Source organism: Hippocampus zosterae, chromosome 5, assembly GCF_025434085.1.
Source record: "Hippocampus zosterae strain Florida chromosome 5, ASM2543408v3, whole genome shotgun sequence".
Lineage (NCBI taxonomy): Eukaryota > Metazoa > Chordata > Actinopteri > Syngnathiformes > Syngnathidae > Hippocampus > Hippocampus zosterae.
In genome coordinates, this window is record NC_067455.1 from 20,665,256 (window position 1) to 20,687,792 (window position 22,537).

Genomic DNA, 22,537 nt, shown 5'->3' on the forward strand with positions numbered 1-22,537 from the left:
TCTCTAACATTTTTCAAGCTACAACCTTTCGAGATATCAAAACTCAATATTTCATTGAGAACACATCTGGCGCCCGAAGGGAAAAGATGGACCTGTATATTTATGTGCATTTAATTGACATTTACATGTATCAGGGCATTTTAAGAGCCTGACATGTGCTTACTTAGAGTAACAGTAGTTGGCCAGATCAATTCTACCGTGAACAATGAGACACTAGAGGTCGCTAAATCCATTCCGAACTTCTTTGTGCGGTTCCTGCACGGGACTCTGATGCTTTGAGTTGGCAAGGATCTGTCAGTGCATTCATTTCTGTTAATTAATGGAGTGCTTGATCCCGCTTCATAGCATCCAGATGTCATGCGACTGATCAAATGTTAAGTACGTGCAAATATATTTTGCCATTGTTGCATAATCGACAATAGTTATTTTGAAGCGGCTTTATGATCACTAAGAATGTTTTCAACTATCTAGATGTTCAAATCTTATCTAATCTGATCGGATGTGTCCTTGGAGGTTTTAGTGCCCAACGACCATATGATAAAGACCATTATACGAATTTGTAGTCATACTCTGGCTGTACAGCTATATATTTTGGACTGAGACTATTGTTTAATTTTGTAAACTTCAAAGATTATGCTTATCCAAAACGAGTCTTAAATCATCGAATGTTAATGTCGCTTGTTTCGGATGATTTTTCATCCACGCATATGTGTGCGTACATTTCAGGATCTATAAAGAAGACAATAAACAGATGAATTGCGAAATCACAACAAAAACTTTCCCACATGGATTCCCGGGTCGCTCGTCCGGCCTTTGGCTCCGTGTTCGCAAGTGGATGTCATGAAATTGGGAAGCACCGAGTGACCGTGTGGGCGTGTTCCAATCGGCCTAACAGGCTCTGTTCTTGTGCGGAGTCCCGAGCGCAAAACGCACTTCTAGAGGGCGCAAACCAACCTCACACCCTGAAGCGCAGACCATCTCCGGCTCAGGCGGACCCCTCCGTCCAAGGGAAGGAAACATACGAGTCTCTCGACATTCGACATCTCCCACTTACTCTTCAGCCATGTTTGCATTTCGACTTGTTTCGCTTTATGTGGGCCTGCTTGTCGTTTTCCTCTGGAATATCCCATGTTTTCAGTCAGCTGCTATCATTTCTCCCTCTACCCCGAAGAGGAACAGGGGAGCCAGGCTCTCTCATCAGGGCGGACAGAGGTCAACCAAACTCCTAAAAGACATCTTCGCCTCTTCCTATCATATGATGAACCAGCACAAAGAAGATCTTACGGACGATGTCGTGCCGCACGAGTACATGCTCTCTATTTACAGGACGTACTCTGCAGCGGAGAAGCTCGGGCTAAACGCGAGCTTTTTCCGCTCCTCTAAATCTGCCAACACCATAACAAGTTTCGTGGACAGAGGAACAGGTTGGTTTGGGGCCGCGGCCAACAGTCACAATCAATCTTGCAAAACTTTTTTTTTTTTTGCGGCGAGGAGGGGAGGGGGGGGGGTAACCTGGCGTAAAGAAAGAAAAAAAAACGCCATGGAGTGCAAATTAGGAAAATGAACGATTCACGCAGTCGGGATTAAATAAGACGATGCGGATACATGTTATTCTCACACTCTCAAAACGTGTGACTTTTCCTCTTAGGCTTTCGCTATAGGTACGACACTTAACCCCTGGGTAACACGACAGTAAAACACTAATTGAGAAGGTCTCTATACGAAGGTTGTAAATCAGTGTCAGTGCAGGCATAAAAAAAGCTCCACGTGAATAGAAAACTTTCCCCTTCGTTATAGTCGGCAATACCACAACACTTGTGTTTTCCATGCACAGCACCCCCAAATTCGCATGGAAATGAATTGAGTGCATTTTCACGTAGGTAGGTCGGTAGGCAATCTGAGTGGGGAGCTGGGTTCGACGAACAGGTGTTTGAGCCATTAATAGTGTGGAAGCGTGGAAGCAAGTGGTTTGATGCTTGTCATTTCAACTCTCTTGTTCAATATTGCAATTAGAGTATAACTCAAAGTTACCCTGCAACACTCACACGCCATATATTTATTTATCGTGGAAAGTGCATTTTATTACGATTAATCATTTACCCCTTACACAGACAACGGGGTAATTAGTGCACTTTCTGATGTGTCCGATGTAATGAATAATTTGCATTCCGTATAAAAAATGCAACATTTGATAAACACGCAGTCAAAAATACAAGACAAGTTACTGGTTCCAGCTCCACCTTCAATATTTGACCCGTTTTGTTAAAAACGCAGTCCAAAATAAAAAAGACACGATTGCGGCTCCTGTGTAAAGACACAAAACAAAGTCAGCACGAGTTTTCGAGCTCGTGCTTGTGTCTGCTTCTTGCAGTGTGAACTGATTCGATGGGGGGGGGGGGGGTTGCACTCTTCGCCGGTGATTGTGATGTGGTGTGTCACTGGCTCTGACCCCGAGCTCGGACCCTCTGAGAGCTGCATGGCATCGAACGGCAGATTGGGGTATTTGAACTCAGTGATCTAATTGAGTGTGCATGTCATATCAAACACTGTCTTCTTCTGAAACGACTCAGAGGCCACGATGAGACGACGCTAAATAAACGACTAGGACGGCTAAAAGATGACGCCAACCAACAACAAAAATACACGCTTCACCTGCTAGGAAATTATAGGCATATATATATATATATATATATATATACTGTATATATATATATATATATATATATATATATATATATATATGGTGTCGTCTTCCCTCGCCAATAAAAAATATATATTAGGGAAAATATGCTTATTGCCCTCTTGCACATTTTCTTTCTTTTTCGGGTCCCCCCAAAAGTATTGCATTTTATTAAGTAATCCTGCAGCATTTAACGCCGCTGGGAATAAAACTCAAGGCAAACCTACCAATTTCGGCCTGCTTTTATGCACAAGCATGCGCTACGCCTGAACGCTCCAGCGCGTTGTTCGTGTTTTTGAGCATATTTACACTTTATGAATAATCGTTTTCGTGGACGATGTAATCTTTTTAAAAATAGACATGTAGTTAAAGGCGATTTCTAATAAAAAATAAACACCGCGGTGTCGTTAAATCTCATTACAACGCAACTTCGTCTTCTCATTGACAATGAATGAACCGTTGCAAAATGTGATTTGCATTTGCTGACAACAAAACTTGTGTAGTCGTCTAACGGAATCTCGATTTTCAGAAAACCTGGTACATTCTTGTCTGTCAACACGAATATGTCAGTAATTTCAACAGGCTGTTCATCCAGTCTATTCAAGGGGCATTTTAAGGGGGATGTTGTCGTTGGCAAGATGGGATGAAATATAAGAGGGGAAGTACTTTAATGAGGAAGATGGGAATTCAGGCTGTTAATTATTTGGTGAACTTGAATTCGATTTTGTTTAAGGTCTTGTTAAAAAAAAGTAGAAAAGAAACGTAATGCAGACCAGACCCGAAGTCACAGAAACAAACACACGGTTTCAATCTGTTTTTTACGGTTTCACTCGCCATGGTTCACGGAGGGAAACTGACAAGTAGAATCAAATGTGTATTTGGAATAGCTTGTACAAATCACGCAAGTGTGCGCACGCAGCCTTGCCACTTTTATTTTTCAAAGAAGTTTGATATTTTGATATGATGATGGTCAATTGGGCAAGCGTTCATTCTGACGCATTTGACTACCCAAAAACACAGCATTTGAACCGTGTCATGAGCAGTGGGCCTTTTATTATATTTCCCTCAATACAACTAAACACGATTCAATGTGTTTTTAAAACCTCACTATCTCGCCACAGAACATTGAAGAACATGTTTTTTTTCTGTCAGGAAAACACCTGACCGTCGTTATGTCCACTTATGAGTCCCTATTTGCTTTCGCTTTTAAAGTTCTATTCAAATCATGTCATTTTAATTATTATTTTCTTCAATCTTTAATTTTCTTTACCACAGCGTCACATTGATGGAATATTTGCACACCCCCGCCCCCTCCTCGGGCTCCTGCAGAGTATAATGCATTAATTGTGTATTGTTCAGTGGAGTGTATGTTGCCTTTGGCCCGTTAAACGCGCAGCGCTAACTTTACCCAACTTTATTTTGTTGCAAAAGTTGACAATTCTCTAAATTAGAATATTGCACAAGCGGCAACCCTACAATTTAAACGAAATAAAACGTGAGTGAAATCGATTAATTCTTAAGATATGCCCCAGTAAAATAAAAAAGAAATGCCGGCAAGAGGAATACAGTAGATCTTCCTGCAAACGGCCCGGACGCTGCGTGCTTTGCATATCAAGTAGCTGGTTACGCGCGACAGAAAATAAATAAAAAAGCGCGGAGCTTCAAACGCGTGGAGCTAGTAGGTATGTAAAAGAAATAACTAATGAAAAAAATGAATAATTTAGAGACCGTATTTCTCTAAACGAACAGACTCGAATTAACAAAGGACTTTTTTTTTAAATGACGAATTTTGTATATGTTGTGCTCTTCTTCATGAGTTTGAGCATGTGTCTCAAATTAATGTTATGTCTATAGTGGTCCATTTGAATCAGTTTGAGTGTCTGTGAAGAAGCAAACTTTTATGATGGTCTGAAAAAAACAAAAACAAAAAACTGCAGTCTAAGCATTTTTAGAACAGTTCATATTTTCAAGTTGATGAACTTTCAATGTATGACCGGAAGATGGTTTTTTTTAAAGCACAAAATGGGTAAAAAAAAAAAAAAGATTATATTCCCCCATGTTGGTTTAGTGTGAGTATTTGAGCTGGGGGGGGTTGGGGGGGGGAGTGGGGGAGAACCAAGGCCTCTGCGAGTCTTCTCCCTTGCCAATTTGAATACTGTACTCCCTAAGTGAATCCGACTGCAATTATTTTCTTCTTTTATCGTTGCAGACGATCTTTTGCACCCTCCTCTGCGAAGACAAAAGTATCTGTTTGATGTCTCAACCCTTTCAGACAAAGAGGAGCTGGTTGGGGCGGAATTAAGGATATTTAGGAGAGCTTTGGGAGACTTCAAGACGACAGACCTCTACCGCATCCAACTTTATCCCTGCAGCTCTGATATGCTGATGGACTCCAGGCTGCTGGACCCTTTGGACTCTACTAAGTCCAGATGGGAGGTTCTGGACGTGTGGGAGATGTTTAAATCTCATAAACATCAGCAGCAATCCCATCATCATCGTCATCATCATCCTGAACATAAAGGGAACCAGCTCTGCTTTCAGCTCAGAGTCACTCTTGGTAATTCCGACACTGAGCTGGACCTCAGGGTGCTGGGTCTGGACAGGACCGGGCGGTCCCAGCAGGAGAAAGCCATTCTGGTGGCCTACACCCGCTCCAAGAAAAGGGAGAACTTGTTCAATGAGATGAAAGAGAAGATCAAGTCGCGGAGGTCTATCAAGGAGACAGAGGTGGTGAGAGCGTCAGTGGAGGAGGAGGAGTTGGAGGAGGAGGGGATACCCCGAAGGGGGGTCAGAGGGGAGGGGGCCCGGAGGCGGAGGAGGACAGTGCTGAGCAGCCGCCATGGGAAAAGACATGGAAAGAAATCCAAATCCAGGTGCAGCAAAAAGGCGTTGCATGTGAATTTTAAAGAGTTGGGCTGGGACGACTGGATCATCGCACCCTTGGACTACGAGGCTTACCACTGCGAAGGGGTGTGTGATTTCCCGCTCAGATCCCACCTGGAACCTACCAACCATGCCATCATACAGACTCTAATGAACTCCATGGACCCCAACAGCACCCCGCCCAGCTGCTGTGTCCCCACCAAACTGAGCCCAATCAGCATCCTGTATATCGACTCGGGCAACAATGTGGTGTACAAGCAGTATGAGGACATGGTGGTGGAGCAGTGTGGGTGCAGGTAGCGGCCATTCGTTCTGAAAGGAATTCTTTAAAAAAAAAAAAGACATCGATTCATGATGATGTGGGCGGAAGGGCGCAAGAGTCCTTACAGGATACCTCGACTCATGATATCCACGTGAGACACTCCATGCTATGTTTGCTTATTTATTCCAACTCACCGCTCACAAAAATGCACACTCTCTGCCTTAAAGTGTTATTTCCCAACCATGCAAAAGTTACCAGTCATCAAACAGGCCCTTGTTTCCCAGAGATGTGTCCATTGTGTGATGGAATCCCCATTGGGTGCCACTGTGCACCTGTTCGTGCCGTGGCTGTAGAGCACAGAGGCTTTTTGCCTGTCAGCGTTTGGACTTGCAAGCTCTTGTTGTGCAATCGTGTCTGTAGGGCGGACGGACTCTTTTGGGTCTGTTCATCCACCTCATAATTGCCTCTGTCCGACTGGAGTCATTAAAGGCTCGTGCAAGTGCATGTTTTGAAAGAAAAAAAAAGAAGTGAAATGAAAGGGGAGAGAATGTCACACGCACACGCATAGATGCACACACAGAGTCAGAGAAGAGGAGATAATGCCTTCAAGAGATTTTTGCCGACTGCAGACCAGTCGGGAGGTGCTGTGAGGGTCATCGTGTGCTTTTGTGGACAGGAAAGGACAAAAACGGACTTGCTGGCCCTCTGCTTTTGCAGAAAGACCTTTTAAAAGCACATACATGAATAGTGAACTTTTTTTATTTTGTTTTTGCTCAAAAGTCTGCATCGTTATGAAATGCACTTCCGCAGCTTACTGCGCCAAGAAGATATTTGAAATGTTGTCTGCTCTGGTGAGGAAAATGTAATACAAGAGACTCGCAAATGAAGCGATATTTAAATGCACATTAGCTTTGAATGCACTGCTGTTCAATATTTTTGAGCTGTAAATATTTTGTATCGTCGATAACTTTACAAAGTGCTCCGAATGAAGAAATGAGAGAACTGCATTTCTTTGTAAATGTACAAAATGCACTCAAATCTGTATAATTTTTATTCTATAATTATTTTATTATTTGTGATGTACAGAGTTTCTTGATAATCATATATTTCTTACATTGATAAGAGTAATTTAAGGTGTATTCTTTTGTTTTGTTTGTTTTTTGCAGAGGGTGCAAAATACCATTAAGTGTCTACCTCATCATTGCGTTTTGGACCTGAGTTTTGAGGTGCATTCAGTGTAAAGAGCTTTTACAGTATATATCAGATCATCTTTATTCATGTATTGATGGATACTATTTCACTCCATTACTGTACAAATAAAATTCAAAACCAAGTCCACAAGCCTTGTATTTGGATGAATTCCACCCTCATTTTGTTTTGTGTATTAAAGCCAATAAAACATTGTTGGTCATCTGTATTTCAGTGAAATAGGAAAAGTCAATTGTTTGTCTCATTTTCATTACACGTTCAGGTTTTTACATTTGTGTGGATCTCAACATTATGTTGCTTGCAGTTCATAAAAGTCATGAGTGTAAAGGCAAACTAAGAAAATACTGTAAGGCTTTATGAAAAAATGGTGTTCCTTGGCATTACTTCCATTGTCAACTAGAGTGTGATTGTAGATCAATATGTATTGTTATCCAATATTAACACCCAAACATGCTTCCGTGCCAAATCATTATTAATTGCATAGTTGGATATACTCGGCGGTTCTTTATTGCGTCATTACATAAGTGTTCAAAACTCAAATTACTAACAATTTAGTGGCAAGCAAAAGTTGACTTGAATATCTGAGAAGTCATCTAATTTGTGAGTCTGAGTCATTTAATCAATTCTACGAATATTTGCACCCTGTAACCCGATAACATGATAATTTGTAGTAACCGCTGTTCCGGAGAGGGTTATATTTAAAACATAAAAAAAAAATCTCTTTCAGTTTAGACTGAATGTCATTTTAAGAAAACAAAGTACAATGTAACAATTTTGCTTATAATTAAAGAATTTGCGACAATACTGTTAGCCATGAGCAGTATTCCCAAGCATTTGGGCCAGTCTATTCTTATCATTCGGGAACAGTCAATCTTCCTAAACAGCAAGTGCCATAAATGCCTGCACACGGTTTCACACAAAAGCCATTTTGCGAACATCGCCATACACATATGGTGACCGTCCATGTGGGGCAATCCACAGCCCGACTGTCACTGATATGGCACCGAATGTACAAAACTCCAGCTATTTCCCAATGAATTAGCTCGCCTGGGTCACGTTTACTGAACACTTTCTTGTTTTCCAATCTGTGAATGAAAAAGTTGGAGAGAAAGGGATTGCTCCCATATAGGCTATCGACCTTGGCTTGGAAACATTTAGGAAATTGCTTTGAAAGGTTATATGTTGTCCAGACTCTTGTACAGTATCATGTCACTCCTCACATGCTTGTGAGGGGGAAACAGAGGATGCTAAGTGCACTCTTTAGCAGGCGCGGCAAGTTGGCACCGTTGACAGAAATGAGAAGAAGTAACAAAGACAGATTAAGCGACTGAGCACTAAATTGTTGGATAAACCTTTTCTTTTTGATTTATATTTATTTGACAAGTTTTCTGGTTTGGTGGGCGCTGGCCGGGAGGTGAGACTGAATGTGGAGGGAACAGTTAAATTGTGATGAAAGGGAAAGGAATGCTTTGTTTACCCGCTCAATCCCCCTCTCCTTAAGTTAAATGTTCCAATAAAACTTCTTCATGACAACCGCCGTATTGTCCCCCCGCTGCACGCCCAAGTAGAGAGAGCAGAACGAGAGTTGTGTTTATTTGAAACTTGCTTAGGGTGTATTAGTCCAAGCAAACCAAAATTGGCAACGAGACGGGTTCTTTTCATAAGAAATGTGGAGAATGTATAACACAAATAGTCTTGACACCCCACATCTGTGTTTGAAGGCTCCTCTTTAGGGCAGTGGTAGGCTCCAACCCAATCAAATACACACACACACACACACACACACACACACACACACACACACACACACACACACACACACACACACACACACACACACACACACACACACACACACAGACACACACACACACACACAGACACACACACACACAGACACACACACACACACACACACACACACACACACACACACACACACACACACACACACACACACACACACACACGTACACACACAACAAAGTGAAGATCGACATGGTGATGGTGTGAGCGGGAAGCCCGGGAGCCTCTCCAACATATAAAAACCAACTTGGCTCATTTGGAATGTGAATGCTCCTCATTCTTAACTTTCCCTTTATCAGTGATGCTCTCATCAGGGTAAACATAGACAATCCATCTTGCTGATAGCCTAGATACCCGGGACATTGAAAGCAAGCGGAAATATGTTAAGTGGAAATCAAGGCGCATCATAACATCTATTGTTAGCCTCCTAATTCATTTGAATACAACTAACTCGTAGAAAAGTGAAAAAGAGCCTGACACTTGGCCAAGGCCTGACTTTCATATTGATAAAATCCAGCACAAGCATATTTTTCAGTAATGATGTTTCTCATTAGAAGGGATCTCGGCACCGGAGGGATTCTGTTTTCTCCTCGAGCCTTGTGGTTCTTGTTGTTCGTGATTTGATACCGTGGCTATATTTTTGATCAAGTTTGACACTTTTTTAATTGACATGGGACAATGCAAGGTCCTGGGTATGGTCTAGGTGAAGTGCACAATTACACACTAATTACACATTTACACTAATTACACAATTACACACATCACTAAAGGTGTCTATCTCTCTATCTCTCTATCATGCGTCCATGCATTTATTCCTATGTAAGTATTGGGAGTGGACAGAAGGGCCACAGTGCACACAGATGGACTGATGAGGGATTCAGCAGAGCAGCAGATGCCTCCAGTCAACCCTCCTTCTGTCTTTGACTGAACCTCTGGCTCCAACACAAAGGCAGGGGCGGCCCTATACATTAAATACACTCGCTTGTGCCTGAATGGCAAAGGTCACGTTGCCCCTCCATGTCCATTTATACTCATGAACTCATTGAACAACAACCAAATACCCATCGTTACCACACTGTCACATTTTTGGAAACCATTTGAATGCAACAATCAAAACTGAACATTTTAAAAAAAAGTGGTTACCTCTTGGGAGTGAAGGCTGCCAGTAATTAAATTATTTATTTATGAGTTACACTTATCGTTTGGAAGCTGGACTTTATAATCAGGAGCACAAGTTGCTTGCAAGATATGCTTGGCTTACCTGACTGCAAAAGCATGCTTTTTTTCCCCCTGCTGTTTATTTTCGAAAGGAATGTTGAGGGCGCCCTTTCACCTCTTCTCATCAATTTACTACCCCTGGTCTACGTTACAGATGGTGACCCTGTCCTCGTCATCCCTGGTTAACAAGTACACCTACAGATTCTCCATCAAATCTCTGCTTAGCTTCAGTCCATCTTCTTTTTTTGTTGTTATGGGAAATCACTGTGAGCTCGTGTGAGTTTCTGAATGAGCCTGAGCCAAAGGTAAATTTACTCTGTCAAGTGTGACAATACGGATGTTTGGAAGCCAGGCAAGGACGTGACCTCAGTGCCAATTCACATCCACAACTTGAGTGGACAGGGAGGGAGGGCAATTTACCAACACTGTTTTCACGTGCGGACACTCAGCCCAGGCAAATAAAGCCGCCTTTGTCTGACATCACCTTGAAATTTAAGTGAAATGTATTAAAATGGCAGCCAACATGCCTTTGTGAAACCTCTTCAATAACACAATTGGTTCCTTTTGAATTCAATTCATCCCATAGAGATCAAAGAATGGCATTTCAGACCTAAATAGGAGCCTGATTTAAAAAAAAAAAGTGGTTGTAAAACATGTTTTAATTTTGTTGTCAAGTAAGACACGCAAGCAAACAGATCGGGAGCAATGAGGCAGCAAGACAAGGATCTGAGCTTGAAAGGCAGATGGCTGTGGGGTGGAAGGTGGATGGTGGAGGGGTGCATGAGGACTTGATGGACAACTCCACAACTCAGCAGAGGCAGAGCTTTCACTTAAAAATGGTGCCTGGCCTATCTCAAAAGGTCAGAGCCCAGAACACTAACACACTACATTAATCATGAGAGGCTGTGGCCTACCTGTCTAGTGTTTCAGCTGTGGTGTACAGTTAACCTTAATTATGTCTGATTGGGAGGTGTGGAAGATAAAGGATATGAACCAGGCAAACGATTGGACATTAATAACGTAATTTCAGATTGGATGGTGGTGTCTCTGCAAAATTGAAAGAGTAATGTTTTTGCTAGCATTTAGCACTTGGATATTTTCTTAGTGTTAAATATCCAAGATCAAGCATCTGAATATATTTGTTTGAGCTTAAAGGCAACATGAATATGCACAAGCTACTGGCAGATAAAGCCCACAAAAATATACGGTGCTCAGTCTTTGTTTTCAAAGCTGTTCTCAAAAACACAGGTGGCATTTACAGAACAAAACAAGTAAAAAAAAATCTTGATTTTTAAATATATTCTCACAAAAAAGTTGCAGTTTTACAATCGCTAAAGGAAGAGGGAAGCATGACGAGGAGACTCGCACCCAGGGCCAGCTCGGCCATTAGGCGAGGCCATAGGCAGATGCCAAGCGCACAGAGGACTCAAAGGAGTGCCGAAATTCAGCTGAAAATTCACCAACAATATGATTATCCATTCATCCATTTTCTAATCCGCTTATCCTCACAAGGGTCGCGGGCGTGCTGGAGCTTATTCCAGTTGTCTTTGGGCAGTAGCACACTCTGAACTGGTGGCCAGCTAATCGAAGGGCACGCACACAGACACACACCTGCGCTCACAATCACACCTAGGGACAATTTAGAGTGCCCGATCAACCTGTCATGCATATTTTTGGAATGTGGGAGGAAACCGGAGTACCCGGAGAAAACCCACGCAGGCACGGGGAAAAACATGCAAACACCACATAGGAAGGCCAGAACGATGCAACTTTCACGTGGTAACCGGTTAACCACCATGCTGCAAGAGAGAAAGAACACTTCGATTCTTCAGTCCCATTTAAATCTGGTGACTTTCAAACTCCTTTTTACATCTCACACACAACTCCGGGATCCATGTTGATGACACTCCTCTTTCCTCATCCTCTGCTGCTCCAGCCGTAGCATCGTAAACTATCTCATACACTGGTGGGCAATTACGGTCCTCGTGGGCCAGTATTCTGCACTGAAAAAAAAATGGTGTGTTGAATTTACTCAATTTTATTTTTTCAAGTGGCTGTGCAATAGAATTATCTGGATTTCGATCATTCAGTAGATGTGTACTTAAAAAAAAATGATCCAAATGATTGCATTTCGTGCAACCACTTGCCGTGGTTGCACGAAAGTAAAATTCAGTAAATTCAGCCCACCGTTTTTTTCAGGGTGGATAGTTTTTTGTTGTCTACTCACTCCAACACACTTAATTCAAATGATCAGCTCACCAGCAAAATCTGCAAAAGATGGATTACAAGCCTGATCGTTTGAATTATGTGTTTTGGAGCAGGGAGGCATAAAAAACAGGATATTGGCCCTCGAGGACTGGAATTGCCAATCTCTGGTCGAACAAAACTGAACAAAATCTCCAATGAACAGAAATAGTCTTGTCAAAAATGTTGCCGGGAGGCGCAAAAAAACAAGTGGCCCCAGCCATTAGGACAGTTCAATAGCCTGCCCCCTGGCCCTTCCCCCCCCAACCAAAATGGTGCTGGCCCAAGCATGCTGCCATGCTCTGATATTCTCCTTCAATGAATGTCATGGCCAAAACGCTGAAAGCAGTCCACAGTGGGTTCACACGAGCCACAACAAACACCATATGAAAAAAAAAAAAAAGAGACAAACACACCCCCCACCAAAAAAAAAAGCGACATAAACAAAATGCAAAGCTCTTGAAGACTGCTACTCTCTCAAGCGGCATTAAGAAACCAACACAATATGCTGGTAATGACAAATTCCAACCAAAGTAAAGAGATCTTTTATGGCCACGAGTGGAGGACAGCTTTGAAGAGAAGAAATATTGTAAAACCGCATTCATTTATAAAATCATCCAATTCTCACTTTTCATGCTTTATGTGCATGCTGCATTTACCATGGGCTGAATTCTAATGAACCAAAGTGCATTAATAAAAACGCTGTTGTTGAGCATTATATGAACTCAAGCACAAACCAGTGAGTATGCCAGGCACAGGTGCATATAAAATACAAAACTGCGTGAACACACTGAATGTTGTGCCAAAGTGAGTAAAGGCTTCATGATCTCACCACCCCTTTCTTAGTAATTGCCACATTGTACGTCGCTGGCAGATGAAGCCATTCCACATGTTTTATGATGGGGCCATTTTCATTTTGTCTTCCCAATGAGGGAGAGATTTATGGGACAAGGCATTCCTCCATTCAGGGAGTACTGCGTTCCCTATTACACAAACAATTTAGCAGTGTTGACACACACACACAGACACACAAGGACGCACAGACTCACGCACGCACGCACAAACACACACACACACACACACACACACACACGTCTGCTCAAACATTGCACACACACGATTAATGTTATGTTTCACATAATTATGCACAAAACTGTGAGTGGGATCTGCTGCCTATCATTTAAATCCAGTGTGGATAAATTAGCCAATAGTCCGTCTTGGTCCACAGTGTGTGCTGCATGTTGGAAGAGGAGGGAGCATGTTGGAGGAACCTCTTTAAGACGTTTCTGGTCTGTGGGGAAGACACAAGCATAAATTAATCAGACTCTGACCTTTTCTCACCAAATGTTCACATAATAAAAGTAACCATATAAAACAGAGGTGCCTATGAAGTCAATCATGGGCGACCAGTAGCTCACGAAGGGAGTGACAGTAGCGCTCATGGCATTAGCTTTGTCACTAATAGACCTCCTAGTTTTATGCTCTTGATATAGATGCCTGTCAACGGCTTTGAATGAGTTAAAAAAAAAGGACTCCCGCCCATCTTCCATGATGAAATTTATTACTTTATTGACATACAGGTCAGCCACACTTATGCCCCTTGAATGCCTCACCGCCTATGTATTGTATATGGCTTCAGGCAGTTATGCAAGGTACACCAATAAATATTGTACACATAAAGAGTTGTAAGTACATTTTAAAATAAAAATATTTAAATAAATACATCAAGATATAAAATAGGTAGAATCTTTAGACTTGACCATTCAATAAGTAGGTTGCATGCTGAAAAAGTATGGGCACCCCTAATGTAAAATAAGCGGCAGGCAATTTCACGATTAAACTCTTTCAACAGTGTTGTGATGTCCTAAAAAATGGCTATGTTGTTTCATTATTAGGCTGTTTGGTGTGGTTCATTCAAACTTCAATGTGGGAATCACACCATTGGTTTATTGGATTTAATGGCAAGAAAAATATTGATGACACAGACCTATCAAAATTCACTTACAAAACAATTTCTCTGACTTTGTATATTTTGCCAAAAACAGTACAGCAGGACTGGGGACTCGGCATGGAACAGTGTTTTTTATACTGTATCTATCTATATATATTAGAGCTGTCAGTTTAGTGCATTTTATTGGCATTAATTTAAATGAATTTTAACGGTATTAAATTTTCCTCGCGAGATTAATGCGGCCCACGTCACAGCAGATGATAAACAAAGAAACCAGAAACAAAACAACAAGCGCTACACAGGTCCACGTTTGTTTTGCAAGCCAGGGCAGCGCGAGACACGAAAACGTATACTTTAAGAGTTTATGAATGGAAAGTTTACTTTTAAAAAGTTGCCAGAATGTTCCACTGACAAGACCAAATTTACCTGGATGTTTTGCAGACGTAAACTGAGCTATCATCATAGCACGTCGAGTCTGAAATACCACTTAATGGCCAAGCACACAGCTGACGTGAGGACTCCGCCCCCTCGTCTCAGACAGACAGCTATGGATCATTTCATTCATTCATCATTCATTCATTCATCTTCCGAGCCGCTTGATCCTCACTAGGGTCGCGGGGGGTGCTGGAGCCTATCCCAGCTGTCTTCGGGCAGTAGGCGGGGGACACCCTGAATCGGTTGCCAGCCAATCACAGGGCACACAGAGACGAACAACCATCCACTCTCACACTCACACCTAGGGACAATTTTGAGTGTTCAATCAGCCTACCATGCATGTTTTTGGAATGTGGGAGGAAACCAGAGCACCCGGAGAAAACCCACGTAGGCCCGGGGAGAACATGCAAACTCCACACAGGGAGGCCGGAGCTGGAATCGAACCCGGAACCTCTGCACTGTGAAGCCGACGTGCTAACCACTGGACTACCGGGCCGCCCCCTATGGATCATTTCAAAGAGAAGAAAATGGATGACACGACGAAGAACAAATTTGCTGAAGCCATAGCTAAATGTAAGGCTACTGCATGCAAGCCTGTCAACATTGTCCACAGCTCGACAGGCTGAAATAATTCGTATTCCATCAACGACTCCATTACGGATTGCCCGCGAGAGCCTCCATTACAAGCTGTGTACAGAGAAGGCTAAGGTACATTAAGCGGGAGAAGACACTGTTTCGGGAGAGAAGAGACTAGGTTGATGAGCCTCTGGTGAATAAAGAGCAGGTAGCCTGTCGAATACGATGTATGCCACTGACGCGTATAATTAAACGCGTTAAAAAAACGAATATATACCACTGTGTGTGTGTGTGTGTATATATATATATATATATATATATATATATACATGCAGTAGCCTTATATATATATATATATATATATATATATATATATATATATATATATATATATATATATATATATATATATATATATATATACATACACACACACACACACGTATATGTATGTATGTATGTGTGTGTGTGAGTGTATGTGTGTCAAGAGTTGAAGGGTTTAAAAAAAATCAGAAATCCATGTTCTGTTTTGTGCTCAGGGTTTTCAGCTCTGTATCTGTTAAAAAAAATTGATGTCCTGTGAAAAATGAGCCACGGTGTATTTCAACAAATATTATAAACAATAAAGACAGAATGCAGTGTAATAGCACGTTATTCTATAATGAATGAAGTTGTCATTATAACTTTGTGTCACAGCCTTTGTTCCTCCCTGTTGATTAAAATTGATAATGGCCAGCATCAATTCGGTTTAGCATCAAATTGTTGGCTTCTGCTTAACGTTGGACTCATCTGCTCGCTTCCACTGCCCATTAAGGGTGTGGAAAATAATCAATATTAATCGATACATCGATGCGCACGTGCGCGATCCGAGTGCATCGGCTCATTCACTGGGTACGACGCGATTGACGGGTGAAATCGCGATTCATCACGATGCATTGATGGTATCGGTAAAATCTGATTCAAGCGCCGTTTTATTCATGTTAAACGTCACCTATCTGCCCTTTCATAGGCGCAATGAATGCACCATCATTGCTTTGCGTTTTGTGCTGAATACGGACAGTAGCCGTGCGTCACATACAGTCCGGTACACAACTAGCGAAACATTATGGAAGTTAGCGCAAGCAGCATCGAGGAAACTACTATATTTAATGCAGCCGCAACATTCAAATCTTGTGTTTGGAAATACTCCGGCTTCGAAAAGAAAGACGGAAAGCTTGATAGAACCTCCGTGATTTGCAAAGAATGTCGCACTAAGAAGCCATAGAACGGCAGCACCACAAATATGCAGACCCACTTAAAACGATGGCACCAGATCACCGACAAGTTTCCCTCCCCCACCCCCGCTTCCCCGCCCAGTTCCTCGTCGGACACCGGAGAAACTCTTGGTAAACCAGGTCAGGATCAGAAAAAAATTGCCTCTTATTTTGGGAGTCCCCTTACAACTCACTGTGACCGCGCAATGGCTATAACTAAGGCCACTGCTTATTTCATATGCAAAGACCTCCAGCCTTAGCGTGGTGGACAACGAGGGTTTCAGACAGCTCGTGCACGTTTTGAAACCCAGGTATAAAATACCAGACAGGTCTGTGTTCACTTACAAACATATTCCCGATGTGTACAACAAAGTGAGATTACTGTGTCGCTGAACAGTGCGCAAAGAGTTCCACTTACAGTGGATGGGTGGACATCTTGCGCTATAGATTCATATACATATATATATATATATATATTATTATATTTCATATAAGACACTCAGTGAGAATAGTCTGTTTGTGTTTACACTATAGCAACAGCTGTGAGTCTCAGGTGCCAAATTGTTTACATTTTCTTTGCACAAAACCCAATTGTGAAAGGGCTTAAATCAGTTGTTTTACAAGTTCTACTGTTTATAAGGAATAAAGTTGTATCCTTTTTGTAATACCATACTGAATTCCATCTTTTTAAAAGCTTTTTTTCTTTGCTTATTTGCATCATGTTTAATTGCACAATATCGCAACAAATTGCATTGTATCGTATCGGATCGCATTGATTTGAACTTAATGTGTATCGCATCGTGACGACGGTGAAACGTATCGCTTTGCATCGCCAGAAAATTCCATGTATCGTTTAAGTATCGCATCGCTGGCAGTGCATCGAGATGTGTATCGAATCGTCCTCAGTGCTGAGATTCACATCCCTACTGCCCATGAGTGAGCTGTGACGCGCTACTTCCATGGAATGCATGGCGCCTCTGTGGCATCATGAACATTCTTTCAACCAATGTGCCCCATGATTTATCAATTTAAAAAAAATATCCAGCATAGTCGGTATTACAGGTGTAACATTCAGTGAGTTCTTTCACAAAATACAGACAATTAGGAACAGTTAGCAGCTCTGTGATTATAACTTTATGCCCACATTTTTAAAACAGTATTTTCACACCAACATTATAAATGTTAACAATAATGAAACAAACGGCAACGCTTCAAATGGCTGGATTTAAGTGATGACTGAATTCTTTCTGAAATATCCTGCTCCTGGTTGGAACAGTGAGTATTTGTCAGGTACAAGTCTTTTCCAAACAAGGTAAGCTGAGGAACACTTGTTATTAATCATTTACCTGAGGCACACATATAAAGTATGAGAGAAACTAGCTGGCCCTTGTGTTTGTGCCTTGAATCATGTTACACAAACCGGCCAATGTGACACATCCAACAACTTGCACATAACATCTCGACCTGCCCAACACTGACTGATTTTTGTCTTTGTGGCAGTCACCTTGTTATTGAATCTACCATAAATATGGCTTCATTCTTGTGACTCCATTGAGAAAATCAAGCCTGAACTGAATGACTGCTGTTTTCCTGTTTGTTTTGTGTCAATTCACCTAGATAACACCCCGTTTATTACATCATACAATACATATTCTCGATATTTGCCCGCACAGGCGCTTCTTGACGAGGTGAAACTTTATCACAGGCTCTCACTCTTTCTCTTCAGCTTGTGTTTCTTGCATCTAGCGAGCACACAAACCCACACATAGACACACACTCAAACTGAGCTCGCACACAATATTTCTGTTTGCTGTAGTCTGACCTCTTTGTGAACTGAAAGGCACTTTCAGCTGGGGGAGAATCGGATGGCAGTAACCGTATGCCTTTCTCCTGATACAAAGGTAGGGAAAGAGGGGAGGCCAGAGTGTGTGAGCATTGGGTAGGGTGGAGGACGGGGGGGTTTGCATGCTAGGGTGAAAAGGAAAGTGCCATGCTGAATCTTTTTGTGTTAGTAAGTGGTGGCGGTTAAGGGTCGGGGGCTTGGGGCAGAAGAAAAGGGGAGTTGTGCTGGATGTTGTGCTCTAACATTCGGCTGACTGACTGTCAAGATGGAAGCGTCTTATGGATGAGTGCAATGAGTAAACAGCATTCCTTTTTCTCTGTCTGACCCTCTCTGTCTCCTATTTCAGGCTTTACTAGCGCTGCTGATCGAGGAGCAAGCACTTCATCGGGTCTGTGGCTGAAGCTCAAGGTACTCTTCTTCTGACCACCGATACATCCTCCCTTTCAGATCAATCTTCTCTGACAGTAGATTTTACCATAAAAACAGAAAAGGATACCCATATTCTGTATGATTGCAACTGTGACTGCTTGTTGTTTTTACATCTGTGACTGGTTAAATACACAGGAGAAAAGACATGAAAAGAAAGGATGTTATGGCAATAAAAACTAACAGAATTGCTTCGATCACAAGCTTGCCTAGTCGCTTGTGGCTAGAAAGAGCTCATAATGGTTACTGCCCCCACAGAAGGAATATACACACACACACACACACACACACACACCGTATTTTCCGCACTAAAAGACGCACCGAAAAGTCTTCCATTTTCTTAAAAGCTCACATTGCACCTTAAAATCCGGTGTGCCTTGTGTATGGTCATTACTGTAATATATCAACCCCAAAAGGGTTCCTTGCTGGAGTCAAGCTTACAATGTTATAACTTGCTGCTGGTTCAGTGAACTGTGTTGCTGCTTTTGTTGCAGCCCCGAAAAAAGGAGAGCTGTGATGTTTATTAATGGTTTTCACAGTCTCAACAAATACAGGTAGGTCTTTGCCCGTCTCCGTGCATTCTCTTCGACTCGAGACGCATTCATGACCGCCTCTGAAAAACGTAAATTCACGATTATCTCAGTGAAACTATGAAAATTTAAAATACTACATCAAAACAGAAAATCAACCGAGGAAATCACAACATAAATTCTATAGCCCCCCCTACAGAATTTATTTTGTGATTTCCTCATTTGTGAATACACAACAAAGGAATAAATAAACACTTCTGAGACAGTCCAGTGTCCTACATTTTACTGACATCTGATCGTTCAGTTGGATCTACGCTCAAAGAAATACCATTGGATGGGATCCCCTGAACCTTAGTTACTACTTGCTTTGGCCCATATTCTACCATGCGAGTAACAGGTACATGGCGTGGAGTCCCTGTACCACCGACACCAGAGTTTGGACCGCATTGCTGGCAGAAAGTCGGATTCGTTTTCAGTGAGAGTTGGACTCTGTCAAGGTAGTCATATGTCACCTATTCTGTTCATAACCTTTATACAAAGAATTTCCAGGCACAATTGACGCGTTGAAGGGGTCCGGTTTGCTGGCCTCGGTACTGCATCTCTGCTTTTAGCAGAGATCTCCAACTCTCACTGGAGTGGCTCGCAGCCGAGTGTGAAGCGGTTGGGATGAAAATCAGCACCTCCAAATCTGAGACCATGGTAGAATGCCCCCTCCAGATCGACGATGAGATGCATGAAATGTAACTAGCTTGATGTTGTATTATTTGGAATATCTAATGAAGTGAAAATGATGTGATCACCTTACGTGATGACACAGGGAGAATGACCACTTTGGTGGTGCTTTTCTATTCCTGCTGATGCAGCCGTTCATAGAAAATGTTCAACTGTTCAACAACTTTTTTTTTCCCAGCGTACTGGAGTTCAGTAATACAACCAAGTAACCTATCAGCACGGAAGGGACATGCGACAATTGGAGTGTACAAGACTCACGTGCGCCCATGGGAAGATGATTGACAGACTATGAGTTCACGCCTTCTGTCTCTACTGTCTCTGATTGGCTAGTTTTGCTGCGCCTTGAGAGGTTGCGAAAGAATAATGAGGCAAGAGGGATGATTTTTATAAAACATCATTTCAATTACATTCTGTCAGGTTATGCAGATAGTTTTAACAACTAAGACAAAGTGTTTTCCTTTCCTTTTACGCATTACCGAGGTTGTTTCAAGTTTAATATGAATATCATAATAAACTTGAACGTTGAATCAAGCTGCAATTCACGCCACACGTACTAATAATACAGTATTGTGAAAGAGACAGGAAGCTATAAAATTTATCATGTATGTTTTGTGCCACTGTTCCAATTGAAAAATGTACAATTTATGTTTCAGAAAGTTTAATGTTTTAAATATATATATTTTTGTGATTCTTATGCATTTTATATTTGAAAACCAAGAATCACTATAGTTTCTTACCATCATCTGTATTGACTTCTTTCCAAGCACGTCCACTATCGAGAGCAGGGGTGTCAAACTTATTTTTGTCACAGGCCACATTGTAGTCACAATTTACCAAAGTGGGCCGATATGATTCTGAATTTTGTAAGACCGTATAAATGTTTAATCACCTCCACATATTACGTATTCAGTGCACAACAAATTGGTGGTTAACTAATTTTGAAATCATAAGTCAAGAATAATGATTTGTTCAGCCATTGTTTGTGTTCATGTAATAAGTACAAAACAAGACAATGCTTGCGATCTCTCTATGTTATGACATGACAATTTGAAATTTTGGTTCAGACTTGAGCAAGCATCATGAAAAAGTTGACATGCTTGATTTACTTTCACGGGCAACAAAAAATGATATGGTGGGCCAGAGCTGGCCCCCGGGCCTTGAGTTTGATACCAGCGATCTAGAGTGTGGATGCCGCTTCCTCCTCCAAGTGCAGTTAAATTAATTGGAGCCATTGGTGTGCAGGCCTGTGGTAAACAGTTCTCGGAGCCACCTCCTTTTGTGCTTCAACTCAGTGGCAGTACGCCTCACCATGGCAGCAATGGTCTATCAGTCTGTCATGATAATTTTTGAGGAGAATATATCTTCCTAGAAACCCTCATTATAAACGATAGTATCATTGATATTTTATTTAATGCTCCTTATATAATGATAGAGCATTAATAATTCAAGTACATCATTTGTAATGAAGTTTTAATTAAACATTGGCATTGAAATGTAGAACAATAAATAAAATCCAATCCAATACATCTTTATTTTAATAGTGCTTTCACAACAGCTGCAGCTGTAACAAAGCGCTTTACAGAATATTTCACATAAAATAACAAAGCGCTTTACAGAATGTTTCACATAAAATAACAAATTATGGTAACAAACACAAAACACATAACATGAGACATGGACAGTCATGCAATCATAACCACATTCCGGCATATGCCTTGTTATTTGAAGCAGTTATAGCTGAAAGAGAGAATCAAACTCTCCTTTTATGAGTGGATTAGAGATGTCATGCTCAAAAGGTGCACCTGTCTGCCACAAGTGACATTTGAAACTAAACAAGAAGCTGTCGCGTCCATTGATGAAAAAAGAGATTGGGTCACTTCTCCTCTCCCTCATCCTCAGCTCCAGCAGCCATCCATCGAGCCGCACCAATGCAGACTGTCCAACAGCGCCGACATCCCCGCTGAACAAAATCGTGCTGTGAAAAATAAATATACAACAACAACAACAATAATAATTATCCATTCATCTTCCAAACGGCTTCATTTGTGGGACAATAATAATTAATTAATAATAAATAAATATCCTATGTTTAAATAAAAAAAAACACAGGAATTGCTGCCACACCAGGCAAATTAACCCCAAAACTTATCATGAAAAAATATGATTGGTATCAAGTAAAAGTAGGTAAATAACAGTTTAATGAATCCAGAAAAAACGATTTTGTAATTATTGAATGATAAGTTGAAAAAATTATTATCAGAGGTGGGCATTCTATCAGTACTGATGGAATGTTCATCAGGCCATTTTGTTAATGATTGAAGAATGATGGGAAACAAAAAAATGACTAAGCATGAACAGAGGTGGGCTTTTCGTCTGTTAGTGTCTTCGTGACTAACCGGGTCAAGTGCGGAAGGTCCTCTGAGTCCTTCACCGTTTTGCTGACGACTAACAGAACACGCCTTGCCTGTCTCATGTGTTTGTTCGCGGGA

The 22,537-nt window shown here is 41.5% G+C and overlaps 1 protein-coding gene across 1 annotated transcript; it reads left to right on the forward strand.

Annotated features, from left to right (window-relative positions):
- The first annotated feature begins 902 nt into the window (after positions 1-902).
- Positions 903-6,596, forward strand: gdf6a (growth differentiation factor 6a). The gene is made up of 2 exons (XM_052064777.1): positions 903-1,424; positions 4,890-6,596. The coding sequence occupies exons 1-2, from the start codon at positions 1,064-1,066 to the stop codon at positions 5,861-5,863; spliced, it is 1,335 nt and encodes a 444-aa protein (XP_051920737.1). The 5' UTR covers positions 903-1,063; the 3' UTR covers positions 5,864-6,596.
- The last annotated feature ends 15,941 nt before the right edge of the window (positions 6,597-22,537 follow it).

What these genes read in the sequence shown, in the direction of transcription:
- gdf6a (XM_052064777.1), top strand. Translation starts at nt 1,064, where the DNA reads ATGTTTGCATTTCGACTTGTTTCGCTTTATGTGGGCCTGCTTGTCGTT. An exon ending in TTTCGTGGACAGAGGAACAG is followed by an intron (nt 1,425 to 4,889) that starts GTTGGTTTGGGG and finishes TTATCGTTGCAG; the next exon opens with ACGATCTTTTGCACCCTCCT.